This window comes from Nesoenas mayeri (assembly GCF_963082525.1).
Source record: "Nesoenas mayeri genome assembly, chromosome: 1".
NCBI classification, from domain to species: domain Eukaryota; kingdom Metazoa; phylum Chordata; class Aves; order Columbiformes; family Columbidae; genus Nesoenas; species Nesoenas mayeri.
In genome coordinates this window covers 38,905,354-38,919,767 of record NC_137541.1, presented here as the reverse complement: position 1 = coordinate 38,919,767, position 14,414 = coordinate 38,905,354, and the positions used below count along the sequence as shown (strand labels likewise).

At 51.3% G+C, this 14,414-nt stretch overlaps 2 protein-coding genes across 2 annotated transcripts; one reads left to right on the top strand and one right to left on the bottom strand.

The window, feature by feature from the left end:
- Window positions 1-2,677: 2,677 nt before the first annotated feature.
- LOC308047394 (urotensin-2 receptor-like) lies at window positions 2,678-3,784 on the top strand (the record flags this gene model as incomplete). The annotated part of the gene is made up of 1 exon (XM_080355863.1): window positions 2,678-3,784. The coding sequence occupies one exon, from the start codon at window positions 2,678-2,680 to the stop codon at window positions 3,782-3,784; it is 1,107 nt and encodes a 368-aa protein (XP_080211989.1).
- Window positions 3,785-6,298: 2,514 nt separating this feature from the next.
- Window positions 6,299-10,852, bottom strand: LGALS1 (galectin 1; the record flags this gene model as incomplete). The annotated part of the gene is made up of 4 exons (XM_080354630.1): window positions 6,299-6,442; window positions 6,803-6,974; window positions 8,307-8,386; window positions 10,781-10,852. 4 exons carry the CDS (start codon window positions 10,850-10,852, stop codon window positions 6,299-6,301), a joined length of 468 nt encoding a protein of 155 aa, XP_080210756.1.
- Window positions 10,853-14,414: the final 3,562 nt, after the last annotated feature.

The following is a 14,414-nucleotide window of genomic DNA, read 5'->3' as shown; positions in this document are numbered from 1 at the left end:
AACTGTCAAATTGGAGTCTTTAATCACACCAGTAGAGAGAGGTTGGGTCTGGCAGAGAGCAGCCTGTGGCATGTCTGATGCAGACTTTGGACTCTCTGTTGACTTTACTAGAGCGCGGGAGTTGATGTCTGAAGTTAGTAACACTAACTTTGCTCTGCTCCTTTATTCTCTTTATGTCAAAGGCCTGGCACTTTCATTCTGCCCTACACATTACATATGTATATCTTGTATATTACATAAACATACAATTTTATGCAGTAGTAGGAAGTTTGTATGTTCACGTCCTTCTAGTAACAGTCATGGCTTAAAAGTCTTCTGAGAGAGCTGTATTTCACACGCTGGAAGGACCAGCTGACTTCTGCTGGTGACACTGTAGAATCTGATGTGTCTGCAGTATTACACAGGCAGTGTGAGAGTGGGCACCTAGTGTGTTAAGGGGGAGATAACTGGAATTAATGAGGTAACTAGTATTTTAATTAGCTCCTAAAGAAATGAATAAAAAAAATCCCTTTGTAATTTATTTTAACTTCCTATGTAAGCTAAGCTGCTAACTGTTAAGGCATGAGGTCGTTTCTTGGAAAAAAGTACAGAGAAACAGAGCAAGGAGCCATAGCTATTCATTGCACTTGCTGGGACATGTGGACTTTGAATCTTCCCATCAGAGTCAGATGGGCAAAGTCATAATCCCCCACTGCTTGTCTGGGGGCCCCTCTCTGTGCTGAGACCACCACAACCTGTTTGAAGCATCAACTTCTGGGATGAGAAGCAGCATCCTTCATCCTGCTGCCATGGCACGATGGAGCTTTCCACTCAAAAACATGTTTTCACTGCAGTTTGATGATCTCTCCCAGTTTGGAGCATGACTGTCGTAAAAAATGAAAGCCATTGCAAAGCTTGTGTTGCAAAACAAAGTGCCTTTCAGTTCTGATAGTGTGAAAATGGGGCAGTCCATTAGAAAAAATTCAAGCCCCATCTAAACAACATAAACAATGAGTTCTGTGGGAGGAAGAGTAGAGAGCATGACCCAGCTGTGCCAAGTGCTGATACAGGCAACCAAGAGGGAGGCCTCTGAAGTTCCTTCCATTGATGACTTACGTGCCATACGCCCACTCCTGTGGCATGGTCATGCTGAAGCTGTTGCAGGCAGCACATTGCTCAGGAAGGTGCTTGGGTCCTACTGCAGTGAGGGCAGTACCGGTGAGAGGCTTCCTTCTCCTGTTTGATGCTGAGTTATTGCTGCTGGCGATGAATGAGGGTGTCTAACTCAGCCATAATGATGCTAATGCACAAAAGATGCAAAAAAGTGTGGCTGGTGTGGCCTGAAAACCTCTGAGAACTAAAGCAAAGAGCACTTGGTAATGGTACATCTGTCTTTGCTCTGCAAATTCTGTCTCATGGTGTCTATTTCCTGAGACAAATGAGGCTCAGATGTGGGTGAAGAAAGAAGCAGGTAGCACTGGGTGTAGAAGTTTTAGGGCATATAGTTGTCATGCAGTGATGCCCCGCTAGAAGGCAATGGTGCCTACCTAACACACTTTGCTCCCTGCTCTGAGGTCCTGGCGAAGAGAGGGAAGGAGAGGAAAGGCTTAGAGAAGGAGGGTGGCCTCTGGGGAGAGGGAGGAAAGAGTGGGTCTAAAATATCCAGCCCTTTGGGTCTCTAGGAGCTTGCTGCTGACTGAGGGACAAGGGTGGAACACGGCCAGGTCATATTATATATGAGATGTCCTAACATCTGGTGGGTTTGCTTGCAAAACCAGGTGCTGGTTTTCTACACCTCAAGAGCTCCTGATATCCTCGGAAGGGAGTGGGGGACAGGCCCTTTCCTCCCAGCTTGGCAAAGCGCTAAGGAGAGTGGTGTGGCAGCTCCCTGCCTATTGCATTTTCAGGGCCAGCCCTTGTTTCGCTTCTAAAGCCACAGTGTGATGCTTTCCTCCCCTGCCACAGTAGGGAGTCTTATCTTGCAGTTATCTCCCCTTTAAAATGAGGAATACTGTGCAAAGCAAAATGGGAAAAAGAGAGGAAAGAAGAACAAGATTGAGGAGGGAGCTGGAGGAAGGTGGAGGAAGGCACTAAGGAGGGAGCACATCTGCAAGAAAGAGGAGGGAGCCAGCATACTCCTGTGAACCGAGTTTAAACTGGAACTGCCTTTGCACCAGTGTGTGAAGCTGTGAGTCAGACACATTCCTCTGTGCAGTGGGCAAGGTGACTCTGCAGGGGCTGGTTCAGGGGGGCAGAGCCCACCCCTCAGAGTCTATCTGAGCAGAGAGGACACAGACCTGGGAGAAGGAGAAATCCACCAGTCGGCTGGTTTCCGTGGGCCCAGCTAGTGCTGGAAAAGCAACATCTGAGGAGCTGGTGAAGACCAGAGACGTTTCTTCCTGGCTGGCAGAGGTTATTTTGCACCGATCAGTGTTGGAGGAGGGGTATGTGTCCCATTCTCACCTCTTTGGTGGTTAAGGAAAACTACTGGATGAAGCTTGTGATGGACAAGATCAGCACGATGGAGTGGGTGGCTGGAGGTGAGGAATAGACTTCTCTGGAGCACCCTATGTCTGCTGAACTCTTGCCATTCTTCCCTCACGTGTTAATAGACGTGTCCCATACAGCGAGGGGGAAAGGCAGTGGGAAGGAACAGGTCTCTGACAGCCTGACTTGCTCTCGCTCGCCTGACCCAAAGATGTCTTGTAATCCTTCCCCCATCAGCACAAGGCCTGGAGGGGATCCTGAGGACAGCAGCTTCTTGGAGGAAAGCAGTGGTGGGGGTGATGACAGTAGTGTCCTGGGAGGGGACAGCCTGGTCACAGGGCCACTGGGTGCAGTGCTGCTGGTCATCTGCCTCACTGGGATGGCGGGGAATATCTACACGGTGGCAGTGGCCTCTGGCAGGGTGGCGGGCCGCTCAGCGGGCTCCTTGGGGGTCTATGTGATCAACCTGGCCCTGGCTGACCTCCTGTACCTCTCCACCATCCCTTTCGTGGTCTGCACCTACTTTGCCCACGACTGGTTCTTCGGGGATGTGGGCTGCAGGCTTTTGCTCAGCCTGGACCTCCTCACCATGCACGCCAGCATCTTCCTCCTGACCGCCATGAGCCTGGAGAGGTACTGGGCGGTGGCCAGGCCACTGTGGGCCAGGCGGGCCAGCAACGCTTACCGCAAGCTGGCCAGTGCCATCCTCTGGCTCCTCTCGCTCCTGCTTACGGCCCCCATGATGGTGATGACCCAGCTGCGGGAGGCAGGTGGCCCCCACAAGCGCGTCTGCATCCCCACCTGGACGCCAGCAGCCTTCCGGCTCTACCTGACCGTGCTTTTCGCCACCAGCATCCTGGCACCCGGCGTGGTGCTGGGCATTGTCTACACCCGCCTGGCCCGGGTGTACCGGTCCTCCGCCTTGGGCCCAGGGATGTCGGTGGTGGGACGGGCCCCTGCCTGGCGGCTCTTCTCCAGGATCTCCACCATCGTGGTTGCCTACTGGGTCTGCTTCCTGCCCTTCTGGGCCTGGCAGCTGGCCGGGCTGTACCAGGGTGAGGGGCTGGGCATTGGCCCCAGTGCCCGTGCCTACCTCAACTACGGTGTCACCTGCCTGGCCTACAGCAACAGCTGCATCAACCCTTTCCTCTACACCCTCCTCGCTGGCAGCCACCGCCGGTGCCGCGGCTGCAGCAGGACGGGCACAGCACAGCCTGCAGCACCCTCCCGGGAGGCCATGGGGGCTCTGGTGGGAGGCCACAGCATCCGCCTGTCTTTCAAGGGATCATCTGGGTCTCTGGGGGAAAGCCAGGGATGAGCAGCAACCCAGGTTGGCGACATCTCCCAGCCTTTGGCTGGGGTCATGTTGGGAAATAAAAGTGCATCACCTTCCATGCCAGTGTGTAATGTCTTCCATCGTCATCGTTATGGTGCCTCCCCCTTCATGACTTCCCCTTTGCAAGGCCGCTCACTTTCCTTGGCTGAGGGAGGGCACATGTCTCAGTGATCCTGACCCCATCCTCAGGTCCTTCAGCCCTCGCAAGCCAGTCTGTACCTTGCGCAAGGCTGGAGAGTGGGCGGAAGGGAGCAGTTAGCCTTGATAAATCTAAATTATACAGCTGGGGAACCCTCACCACCCCTCATCTCCTCTCTAGCAACGGGCTGAGCTATAACAAAGTCAGGACAACAGTGAGTCACAGATTTCACAGGACCAGTGAGTCACTTCAAGAAGCAGCCACACTAGCAGGAGACCAGAATGAGGTTCATCCTCTTGTGGTAAAGGTCACAGTCAGCTTTCTTCCCCCTGCTCCACAGAAAAACCTTTGAAGAGCCTTTCTAAAAAAGTCTCCCAAGTGTAGTTAGGAGACATTGTGAGGTTGCCCTGAAGTACAGCTCAGGAAGGTCAGCACATCTATTCAGCTTTCAAGATCAGCTCAGCAGAGAAAGCTGCAAGGAGAGAGCTCCACTACATGTCCACTGTCACAGCTCATGGAAGGGGACCCTCATCAGCACCATGTCCCTGCTGTGGTTGAGGAAATTCACAGCTCTCTGGCCTACCAAATGCACCCCAGTCTGCCATACTGTGTCAATGCCACTACATAAGCTGGGTCAGGTCACTGCCTCAACACCATCTAGCCTAGTGTGGCTGGCTTAAATACAGCTAAACTCTGTTCTTATCCCCAGAAAGGATGGCCTCATCCGTATCACCCCATGGGAAGAGGCCCCAGGATATGCCGTTCCCCAGCCATGCCTATGCACAGAGTGGCAACATTAGATGTTGTGTTTACTGTTAAAGATGTAGCCTTAAAGAGCGGGATGTGATTATTCAGAGCGGACTGGCTTTGGGCAACACTGAGCTTCAAGAGAGATCCAGCTGCAGAGCCTCAGGTTGCTTGTACACCCTGAGTGTTCCTGCCTCTTGGCCAAAAGCCCTTGTCTCCAAATCATTTCTCTTCCCCCTCAGTCCCCAATTCCTGGCAGCCAAGCCTCCCTTTGCTTGGGTACCTGAGACACAGGACCTGGCAGAACCTCATGAATTATAGAGCAAGAATAGGTGGTATGGCTGCCGTAGGAGCTCTGCAACCACTTAGTGGGAGGAATTGGCCCAGCCAGGCCTGGAGGGACCCCTTGTAGGACACCAAATTGTTTGCCCTTCAAATTGCTCATCCGTCAAATTGCTCGTGACCAAGCCTGCGAGAAAGGACCAGAAGATTGGGTCCTTCCACCCCAGGCCTACCTGGTAACTGTTGTGCACTGTGGAAAGGGCAGCTCCCATCTTTCCCATGTCCACCAGGCACAGCCTGCCCAACAGCAGTAGTCATTGCTCCTCAGTCAGACTGGGACAGCTCTCAAGGCAGCTGCTGGGTAACACCTTGGGTAACAGTGAGAATCATGCTGTAACATCAAACACACCTCCTTATCTCCAGACTCCTAAGACACCAGCCTCAGTTCAGACTGAGAAGGGACCAGGCTCCTTTGGGCTCACATGAGTGAAGGGGCAACAGAAGCTTATTGGACACACTCCAGCTGGGCATTGCTACCTCTCCCAGCTCTGCATGGAGCAGGCACAGCACATAGGTCAGAATAAAAACAGAGCCCTCCAGGTTACTGCCCACATGAGATATGGCCCAACAGTATTTGTGCTTCCACACTTATTAGAAAAAAAATGATTTGGATGAGAAGCCTACTGCATGCTCTGTCACACCCAGCATTGCATCCTTTTCCACTGCTGCCCCATGCATCAGCAAGATGTCCCAAGAAGACATAGGAGAACTATGTCATGAATGGGACCAACCTCTACAGAGGGTTGCAGGCCAAAACCAGCACAATTGAGGACTTCCTCCTCCCTCCATGTCCCACTAGGTTTACCTAGGTCTGCAACTTAAGGCAGTCTGGGTCCAGCCAGGGGTGCTTGGTTTAAGAAGAGATGGATTTCATCAACCTGTTTTACTCAGGCAGGGTAAGGTGTCAGTCTAGACCTCAAGGGTGGGTGACTTTGCTTCAGGGACCCTTCCACTCTTCCCCTTAGTCACATCTAGCCCTAACATTTCCTCATAAAACCTTCCTTGGGCTTTTCACCTTCTGCCTTCCCTGGCTTTTGACACTCACCCTGCTGTCCATCCATGACTTTAAGGGGCAAGGCTGGCACAATCCCACACACGTATTGTACTAGAGCAAAGTTGGCTACCCTCCTCTCCCCTACCCCACCAGTAAGGTGACCAACCCATGTGAGCTTGCAGTATGAAACAGATTAGATTGAGACTGCATAGACCAAAACTCTTATTTATTGAACACTTTTTCTGTATCTTTGAGATGGAGGTGTCAGAGGAAGTTATTCCCAGCTGATAGACTGGACTGTGAAGTCCCCTTGTGTATCAAAGTAGTCGAAGACAGAGAGCCCAAGCCGGTTAGGGAACGTGAACTGGTGGCCTGGGATGTGAACTGTCAGATCATTTTGGTTGACATTGAAAGTGACCTACAAGACAAATGCAAAAGTCAGAAAGTTTCTGCCAAGGTGTTCTCAAGCCTTTGCCTTCCACAGCATTGCTGTGCCACCCTCCACTTTGCAAGATGAACACACTCAGCAGCATAACCTGCTCTTCAACAGCAGGACTGTTATTCTGGTCTCCCATGAGATGAGCATTCCCTGCTCAGTTCAATAGTAACATCCCTACGAGCTAAACAGAGCTTGCATGTTTAACCCCCAGCCCCTGTCCCTGCTCAGAGCCCTGGATGGTGGCACTGACCAGGCAGGAGAAACCAGCCACCTCCTGTACAGATAACCTTGAGACAGCCCTTGGAGTTGGGCACCATGTGCCAGACACCTTCCCCTCACCTCTGCTGTGCCCCCCTTCTGGAAAGGGAAGACAGTCTCCCTGTGCTCTGCACCCCACTCTTCCACCTTCTTCGAGTTACACACAATGGTGTTCACATCACCATGAGCATCAAAACGGGGGTTGAAGTGAAGCCCAATGCTGGAAGCATCCTTCCCGAGGTTAAGCACAAAGCTGCAGAGAAAGACATCAATACTGTTTTAATCAATAATAAAGTAGCACATTGCACACTATCATGAACATCTGAGTCTGTTGCATGAAGCTCAAATGAGGGTAACCAAAGAGAAACTCTTTGCCAAAGTGCACAGTTTCTCTAGAATGATAGTGCTGTGTCAGCAGCAGGTACTCTCCTCATCTGGGGTGACAGGCCCCACAGTGACATCCCTGGGAGAGACACCACTTAGTTTCCACAAAGTTTAACAGGAGCAAGGTTCAGTACTTTGCCCTGAACAGGGAGTTCTCCTGCACTCAAACCAGCTCCCAAGGCATCAGTTGCTTTTCACAGATTCCGTTTCAGCCCCAAACAGTTGGCTGGTGTTGCACTCTGCCTGTTGGCCACGGCCTTCTCCCTGCCCTGCAGGCAGCCAAAATAATTACCATGTCATTAGCTATCCCAAAGCATCTGCAATGGCAGTGGGAGGGAGCAGCTTCCTAGCCCAGTGTCCACCTTGCCTCTAGGCCTCTTACCCAGATGAGAAGAGAGGAGGCATAGTATTTGGCAAGAGAAAGCCCAGGAGGCTTCACTCTGACGCTATCGAACTTCAAAGGCACTGGGAAGAGCTGGGACATGTTTCCTGGAACACAGCTATTGCTGGTACAGCAGCTATGGGTTCCACCTTACCCACTGAGAGGCCTCACCAGCCACTGATGTGCACAAGGGCTGGGAACCACTGCCCCAGCCACCCTGATCCCTGCATAGTTAGGAGCACATTTCTACTTACTTCCACCTGCCTACTCACCACCTTCCCCACTAGTATCTCCACAAGGGGAAAGCAAACTTCAGCTGCCTGAGACCCTCTCCTGCAACATGCAGTCTTTCCATTTGCACCATTAGCTGGAGCTGTGGCTCAAAGCATCCAAGATCTCCCAGCTGCTTGGGCTATGCTCTTCTCCCACCCAGTGAAGCAAGGCACTGTAACTGTGTCCCTGCTCCTGGGCCATCTTCATGCAGAGGAGAGGATGTGGCAGGGGATGGTTGCGACCCAAATCTCAGTATAGACATAGTATAGAAATGGCTTCCCTTTCCTTTACACTTCACTAGAGGGGATGTGGTCACTGCCAGTGCGTGCAGCTGGAGCTTCACATCTGCTTCAGCATAGCCCCTTGGCAGTAGTGTGCGTCTGCAATGTGCATTAAGAAATGACTCACTGGAAAGAACTGCTGGTGTTAACCCTTTCCAAAGCTGCTCCTCTCCCACCCAAGGGAGGGATTCCTTCTGTCTCCCACCAGCAGAAGACAACTCAGTGTGGTGCCTTGAACATGCCTGGGCAGAACAGCATCACTTACCTCTTGGCACTTGGTGAAATTTTCCCCTTGACAGTGAGGCGCTGGCCAGGCTTGAGACCCAAGTTGGTGCATACTGGTCCCTGGGGAACGCAGAGGCAGAGACATTAGCTCAATACCTGCTGGCTCACTTACTCAAACTTGGCAGCTCTCTGGGCTTTCTTGCAAGGCAGTGCATTGCTTTGGACCTCTGGAGAGACAGGGAAGCTCCCTTCCCCTAGGGCATTGCACCAGGGACATCCCAGAGAAGTTATTCCAGTCACATGGGACATGTACCCAATTTCCCAACCTTTCTCCTGCTGCTCTCATCAGCATATCTGTATTTCACAGCAGTGAAGCATAAGCACCTGCAAGCTCCCATCACACCCACCCCATCCCAAACACACCCATGTGCCTTGTGGGTCTCAACACCATCCCACACAAGCTTGGCTGTGCAGGGATGGAGCCTCCATTGCTTTCTTCTGGCTTGGATTTGAACTTCAAGCCTTGCCCAGGTCCAGGGGCTCAGACACTTTCCTTCCCAGCTCCCAAGGGCTTGGTGGCTTGGGTTTTGTTTTTTTTTTTTTTTTTTTTTTTGCATCTTCAGCATTTGCAAAAACATTCTCCTGTCTATGCACACACCTTCTTCCACCTTCTCTCTAGTAGACCTAAAATACCCAGTAAACCCACATGTACCCATTTTCTATCACACCAGAGGCAAGACAGAAATAATACTGAGAATCTTTCTCCCATCCCACCTTAAGAAATAAGCACACATTTGAAATGCTTCCTGTTTAATCACTCTCAATCTAATGAAAGATAGGTTAATCAAAGAAATGCAATCACTTCTGACACAAGCCTTTGCCCAGCCGTCCTTGACACAGAAGGCCACTTTTGTATAGCATATTTCCTTACAAGAAGGAGAGCGATAACAACTCAGTGACTCATGAAAACTTCAGCCAGAAAGCAAGCAGCAAGGCTGCCCAGAAGAGATGCTCACAGAGCAATAACTATCACTGCAGCTGCTTCCCCAGAGCAGAGCTGCTGTAGAACAGGTTACCCCAGCTCAGGAGCCAAGCCCACAATGACCCCCCACATACTGCCCCAAAGGGATTTTGCAGGGAAAACAAAACATTCCTGCCAGAACAAGAAATAGCAGCTACCCCTGTGTAATGTCTGCGGCAGGGATCCTTCCTCCCCAGCAGCAAGCACCCAGCTCCAGCAGACCTTCTGACATAGGGGCTGATGAGCAGATGGAGAACAGTGCAAACACCCTCACACTAAGCTGACACACTCCCCACAGTCCCACTCCATGAAGTACTAGCAAAACTGTCCCTGCAACCATACACTGTCTGCCCCAGCCCTTTCTCTACTCACGCAAGACATGGTGCTGCTGTGCAGTGCTGATGCTGTTCTCCACCGAAGTGCAAGAGACCCAGGCAAGTAGCTGCAGGGACCCCACCCTTGCCGTTAAATAGATGGAGAGCTGAGTTGTCCCAGCCCTGCTCCACCACACACACCAATCAGACCCTGGAAAAGGTGGGAGGGGTCGGTTTTGGGGAGGAGGGAGGGCCTCTCAGGCAGAGCTGACTCCTCCCACCCTCACCCAGGCTCCACTCCACGATGTGAAACCCAACACTTCCAAGTGGGCTGCTGGCCGCTCCAGGAGGAGATCCAGCTGTGTGTGGCCACGCAGCCAGTGGAAAATAGTTTTACAATGAGTGTTTTACTATCCAAGGCTTTTATCCCACATGGAAAATGGAAAATGGTCAGATGGATTGAGACTTTGCGGGAAGGGTCTAGGAGGAGGGCTGGGCCCTTCAGCTCTGGCTAAATCAGGAGCAGAAGTGTCACTGAGTGCACACAGTACCTCAGAAACTCTTTGTGGTCCAGGTGAAACTCCAGGAACAGAGGACTGAAGTTGGATCCAGGGTCGCTCAGCTGCACTATCAAGATGTGCTGACTCCAAATGCTGCGCAGCTGCTGCCCCAGCCCTTACCACCCTCTCTTGTAGGTACAGGAAACAGAGCGGGGAAATAGTCCTCATTTTGCAGAACCCACAGACACTCTCAAAACCATGCAGTTAATCTTGGCTATAGGGCAGAGCAAGCCAGGAGGAAGCTGTCTTGGAGGGGTGGGAAGGAATTATACAGAAAATATCAGTGCCTGGCTCTTGCACCTACCCTGGGCACACCTGGGGGGCTGAAGAACAAGGGGATGGGGCAAAACAGTCTATCACAAATAGCCATAGGATCTGTATGTCTTTTAGCTGCTTCCATGTTCTTTTTGTGTCATGTATGATTCAGTCTGGGTGAAAGGAGTCCTTTGGAAAAAGTTACCCAATTACATGGCTCAACTGTAATTACATTGAAAGAGGAGGGAAAAAATTCAGGCAGTGGGCCAAGCTTGTGGCTTAAGGCTCTCCTTGTCTTGCATATTTGTCTCTAAATCACAAGGCGCTCTGTGATTTCCTTAAGAGGCCCAGAACTGGAACTCACTGAAACACTTTCTTCTTCTCTTTCTATGAGGCACATCAGCTCCCCAACTCCTGAGGATGTGATAGTCCCCATACCTCTTAACCCCATAAAGCACAACCCCAGTGGCTATTTTTGGTCGGTGCCATCCATGCCAGTACAGGCAGCAGGGAGGCCCCTGGAAAGGCTCCAGCCTTTGGCCAGGTCACCCCAAGACACAAGACACTTGGAGCAAAGGCCAAAGTGGGCTTCTCTGCTCTGACATGCCTGGTCCCTCTTCTCCCTTCTGGTGACTTGCCCTTGAGCATGATCCTTTCCATGTGGTATGGGATGAGGAGGAGGACTCCATACCAGCAGGAGAAAAAGTAACTAGTGCCAGCTTCCCTCTGTTTGGGATGTGTGTGTGTAATTAAATAAATTCCTTTCAACTGCAAGATATTTTAAGATCAACTCCCTGCAAAGGACTCTGGACATCTCTCCAAGGAGATAAGCTGCTGCTGGAGCCATAGTTTAGTAGGTTGCAGGGGTTGTACTAGGAGGGACTGTTCCCTTGCAAGAAATGGTGAATGGGGAGAGGAAATGTGTAGGTATTTGCTTGCTTAGAGCTGGAGGTGGGGGCGGCCATTTAAAAAGTCAGGGGTAGGTTCCATGTTTTCTGTAGCATTTCTGGCAGCTGGGCACTCTAACCCAGTCTCAGCAGCCACCAGCTCCTTGAGTCACACCTGTCCAATGACCTTTGTCCATATACTGTTGAGAAGAGTAGAGACCAGCTCATGGATAGCAGGTGATAATGAGGGAGAGGATACCATCCAAGAGGAGACACTGGAAGGGCTATTCACATCAAGGAAATCTGGCTTTCAGGCTTGAGTCTAACTCAGGCAGCCCACACTTTGTTGGAAGTCCAGACATCTCTGTTAAAGGACCCTTGAATTAACAGGCATTAGCACAACAGGCTAATACTGCAGGCAAGGGGCCCATGGGGTTTCACATTGTCTGTAGACCATGGGCTGACTCCATCAGTACAATGCCATGTTTCCCTTCCGACCTCTGGATTGGAGCCACCATGATGACCTGATAAAATCTTAAGCTCCAGGATCAGCATCCTCATAAGGTACGGCTGAATTCCGGGGAGGGAAGGTCCGTGCTCACCATGATGGCACACCAGATGGGGATGGTGTCTCCAGCCGCACTGACACCTGCTCCACCACACTGAAGGTGCAGAGGTGCTTGCCCGTTATTTTCAGTGGCAATGTGGTATAGGAAGGGCAACCCACTGTGGGTTGAGGATGGCAGAGCCAGGCTGGTTAAAGCTGGCAATCCTCACCTCCTGTCACCTCATTCATTATCAGCTAGGGGATGTGCCAGCAGGTTGTCAGCCCATCCAATCTGCAAAGGATAGAGATAAGGAAGATAAGGACAGATCATAGTGGGTCTTGGTGGCATGAGCTTATCCTGCTGTGTGAGAACTCAGCAGTGTGATAGGACTTTTCCACCTTTCCAGCCAGACTCCTCCTCACCAGGAGAACTCTCCTGCATTGCATTCCAAATCCTCACTTTGTATTTCAGAGAGAGACACTGATCTGAACTATACCTTTGGAAGCAAAAGATCTTCTTTGTTCAAGCCAAAGAGAGTGAGTGGACATGATACCATTGCTGCAGTGTCCTTGGCTATACCAAGCTCTTGGCCAGAGGGAGCTGAAAGTGTGGAGAAGGGAATAATGTCTGTGGGATATTAGTTCAGCAGTGCCTCATGCCTGGTTGTGAGGGTGAGGCAGATGGTGTTTGCATCCGCACCTGCATTCTCCAAACTAGGATTCTGTGTCCTGGACAGGATGGGGCCAGCAGAGCCCGTTGCCGTGACAGGGGCAGAACAAATTCACAGCCAGCACTTGTGTGCAAGGCCAGAAATCATAGCAGTCTCCACCAAGCATGTCCTATGCTAGCGGTGAGGCATCCTGCTCAGGTCCTTACCCTGGGCACCTCTCCTGTAGCCTGTGCTACAGAGACAGCCTGACTCCTGGTAGCAACTCACCGTCCCCTTACTAGCCTTTGCTTGCACAGTGTCCCTGTCTGCTCACTCCTCCTTGGAAACTGCAAATTGCCTTTGTTTGGTGAGCAGTCCCAGACAGTCCACAAAGAACTCCTGTTGCCTTTGTGGCCTGAGCTCATCCCTCAATGCTGGCTGTGAACTGTCATTCCTGTAGAAGGGACCAGTTACCCCCAGCTGTTGCTAGGGCTGCCCATGATTTTCATTGTAGCTCTTCTCCCATGGCCTCAGCCTTCTTCCTGCAGTCACCTTGACATCCAAAGAGCCTGTGCTGATCTCTCCATGATGAGATGACACAGTTTCTTGAGCTTCCAGCTTTCCTTGTGGACATCCCCACCATTCCCAACCTCCAAGCTGTAATTCAGCTTAGGTTGAAGAGGGAAACATGATTGCTAAGGGTGAGTTTCATCATTGCGAGTAGCTTTGATATAAAGTCTGCCTTCTGGTCTGGCTGATAAGCACTGGTATGCCTCAGCATACGTGGGCTGGTCTTGTGTGCTGAGGGCTGCAGTCTAGCTCCTTCACACTGTGAGGCTGAGATGAACTGCTGGCCTGAGCTGTTGGGTGGCTCTAACCAAGGTGGTTTGGCAGCCACCAGAGAAATAGCCTATTCAGGCAAGTGTTTGAAGCAGAAGAGGGAAGATCTGCCTCCAAATCTGCTTGTGAGGGATGCAGGGATAGATAGGGCATCATGAGTCGTGACCTTGGAGAACTGGAAAAGGACCTAGCTGAAAAGCCCGTGGACTACGTGACCAAATCCACCTGTATACATTGCTCTCCAGCTGGCAAAAGCCTGTTTTGGCTGCAATTACTCCTTCAGTGATTTGCAACATCTTTCCACTGGGAGAGTGTCTTTGTACCTGTTCAGCCACTTTGTGTTATGTGGGTTGTGGTATTTTAAATTCAGGATTAGGTGTGCTAAACTCAGTTTTATTATCTTGCGGACACAGAGCCTCACATCAGGAATGAGCCATAGCAGGATCTCCCAAGCTTTGCCTGCTGAAATTTTTCCAACCACATCCAATTTCCTGGGTTAGGAGCCGTCTCTGAGGCTCCAGCTCCTGCTGACTCTAGAATCTCTGCTTTCATTAAGTCAGTATGGAAATATGTTCCCCAGTGGTGAAGATAATGCTATAAATGTTATCAAAGGGTACCTGAACAAGGTGATTTAGTTGGGCGAGCCTAAAATTACAGCTTGGGGAAGTGGGAATGAGTCTTGCTCACGCGAATGACACAGGGATGTGTTAGGCACACCTTGAAGTGCATCCCGGGAGCTCCCCATCTCCTCCTTGCACCTCCAGCTGCTCACGTTGGGCTGCCTCTCACCTCTGGGGTGCAAACCCTCCGTGGGCACAGCAGGAAAGGGACTGCTCCTGGTCTGCCAGCCAGGGTGGCATCCCTGTCGCTGTAGGACGGGCACAGCACCGGGGTGCTGGGTCACGGTCATGGGCAGCGTGGATCAGCCTGTGTCGGCCCATGAGGATGGTTGACCCAAGCCATTCAAGTGTCCTTTTAGCATGCAGGAGCGGAGAGAAGACACCCACTGATCTGGATTAACTCCTCTGTGTGTGAGATAGGCAGGAGGACTCTGCTGGACAGTGCTAGGAACAC